General features: G+C 53.6%; 1 protein-coding gene across 1 annotated transcript in view; it reads left to right on the top strand.

The window, feature by feature from the left end:
* Window positions 1–1,484: 1,484 nt before the first annotated feature.
* YARS1 (tyrosyl-tRNA synthetase 1) overlaps window positions 1,485–1,741 on the top strand; it is a 5,610-nt gene continuing 5,353 nt past the window's right edge. Inside the window, exons 1-2 of the mRNA XM_057386219.1 lie at window positions 1,485–1,568; window positions 1,684–1,741. Coding sequence (XP_057242202.1) covers window positions 1,553–1,568; window positions 1,684–1,741 — 74 coding nt within the window. The 5' untranslated portion in view covers window positions 1,485–1,552. The remainder of the gene's footprint in view (window positions 1,569–1,683) is intronic.

The following is a 1,741-nucleotide window of genomic DNA, read 5'->3' as shown; positions in this document are numbered from 1 at the left end:
CATTAAATAAAAGCCTCCAAGTGTCTCAATCCCCATCTAAGCCCTTCGGAGATAAATAAACACATTAAAAATCTTTTTTGGGGTTGGGAAAAACTGAGCAAAGGAAGAGGAACTCTGTCAGGGAGCAGAAAGCACGTGGAGCAGGGGATTAGTCACAAAAAATATTCATTATTAATCCAAGATCTMCAGATAAAGAACCTTCCTGGAAAATTCAATAGTTTCAGATTATTCACAAACAAACTCTGTTTCCCCCTGAGTGAGGACTCACCCCAAAAGGAATCTTTGGACCTGAAAGGCCTTCACTTGACTCTCAGCCAGCAGAATTTGAACTAAGAAAAGGTATTTCCTGTCCTCTTTGACCAAGGATTTATAGGAATGTCTTTTGTCTTTCCGTTGCTTTGACTACTGTTGGAAAAAAAGGGAGGGTTACACACTCAAGGAATGAAACCTGGGCAATTCTGCTGCTTTCCCTTGTCATTCTGCCTAAATYGTGAAAAGGGAAACTTTCAGAATTGTGTTCTGGGAGAGAATAGCTCAGGAATCAGCTCTGTTGGTGAACCAAACCTGCACAAGAACGTGTGTGGATTTAGACCTAAGGAGTGTGGTAATCTGAAAATTCAGCTCCTAACCACGCAATGCCAGAATGGTTTGGAAAAAAAGACTTTAAATGGTTTGGAAAAACAGATTCTGCTGTGGGCAAGGATGTTTTCTACTGGCCCAGGTTGATCTAAGCCCTGTCCAGCCCGGCCTTGGACATTTCCAGGGATCCAGGGGCAGCCACAGCTTCTCTGGGCACTCTGCAAAAGCCTCTCCTCTCTCACAGGGAGGAATTTTCTCCCAATATCCCATCCAAAGCTGCTCTCTGGCAATGGGAAGCCATTCCCTATTATCCTGGCTCTCTAGGCTTTTTTTCCAAAGCCTTTCTCCAGCTCTTTGGAGCTCCTTTAGGCACAAAAACCTGCAGTGAAGTCACCYTGGAGCTTTTCCCTCTCCAGATAAAAACCTCAGGAGGCGGGAGAGGGCCCAGCTCTCACCTCACCGAGGGCATTGAGGAAAATACCGCCCCCAAATCTCTCCGTGAGGGACCGGCCCGTCCCTCAGCGGGCACCGCCCAACCGGCGCCTCAACGGCACCGCCCCAAGGCAGGGCCAAACCCGCCCCGCCCCCGGCTCTTCCTCCCGGCCCGCCCCAATGTGGGAAACTCCCCGATCCCCGGAAAGAAAAAAAAAAAAGGGTGAAAACCCCCTAAATAAATGCGAGAATTTAAGTTGCGCTGAGACAAAGCTGAGCCCGRCCGGGCCTGGCGGGAACTGAGCTCACCCGCCGCCATCTTAACGGCGCCAAGGCCACACCCCCCGCGGGCGCGAGRCGCGCTCTGATTGGCGGAGAGCGGCCTCATCGCCGCGCGAGGCGCTTTCTGATTGGCGGAGAGCTGGCACCCCGCTGCTCGAGGCGCTCTCTGATTGGAGGATGACCCCGTTCCTGCTCGTCCCCATCCGCAGCTCGGCGATCGGCAGGCCCAGGCGCGGCAGTCGAGAGCCGAGCGGGGCTGATGCAACCGGGAGCCGGTGTGTGGGAGCGGGCGGGGAAAACCGGGAGGGTTTGGGGGATTTTGGGATTTTGGGGSGTTCCGGAGGGTCCCGGGGGGCGGTGGCATTGCTAACGGTGTGTCCTGCCCTATAGCCGCCGCTATGGAGCCCGCTCCCGGCCCGCAGGAGAAGTATCAGCTCATCACGCGGAA

Source organism: Malurus melanocephalus, unplaced genomic scaffold, assembly GCF_030028575.1.
Source record: "Malurus melanocephalus ecotype Western Australia unplaced genomic scaffold, MMel_1.1 scaffold_938, whole genome shotgun sequence".
Lineage (NCBI taxonomy): Eukaryota > Metazoa > Chordata > Aves > Passeriformes > Maluridae > Malurus > Malurus melanocephalus.
Note: the sequence above shows the minus strand (reverse complement) of the source record. Positions and strands in the feature narration are given on the sequence as shown.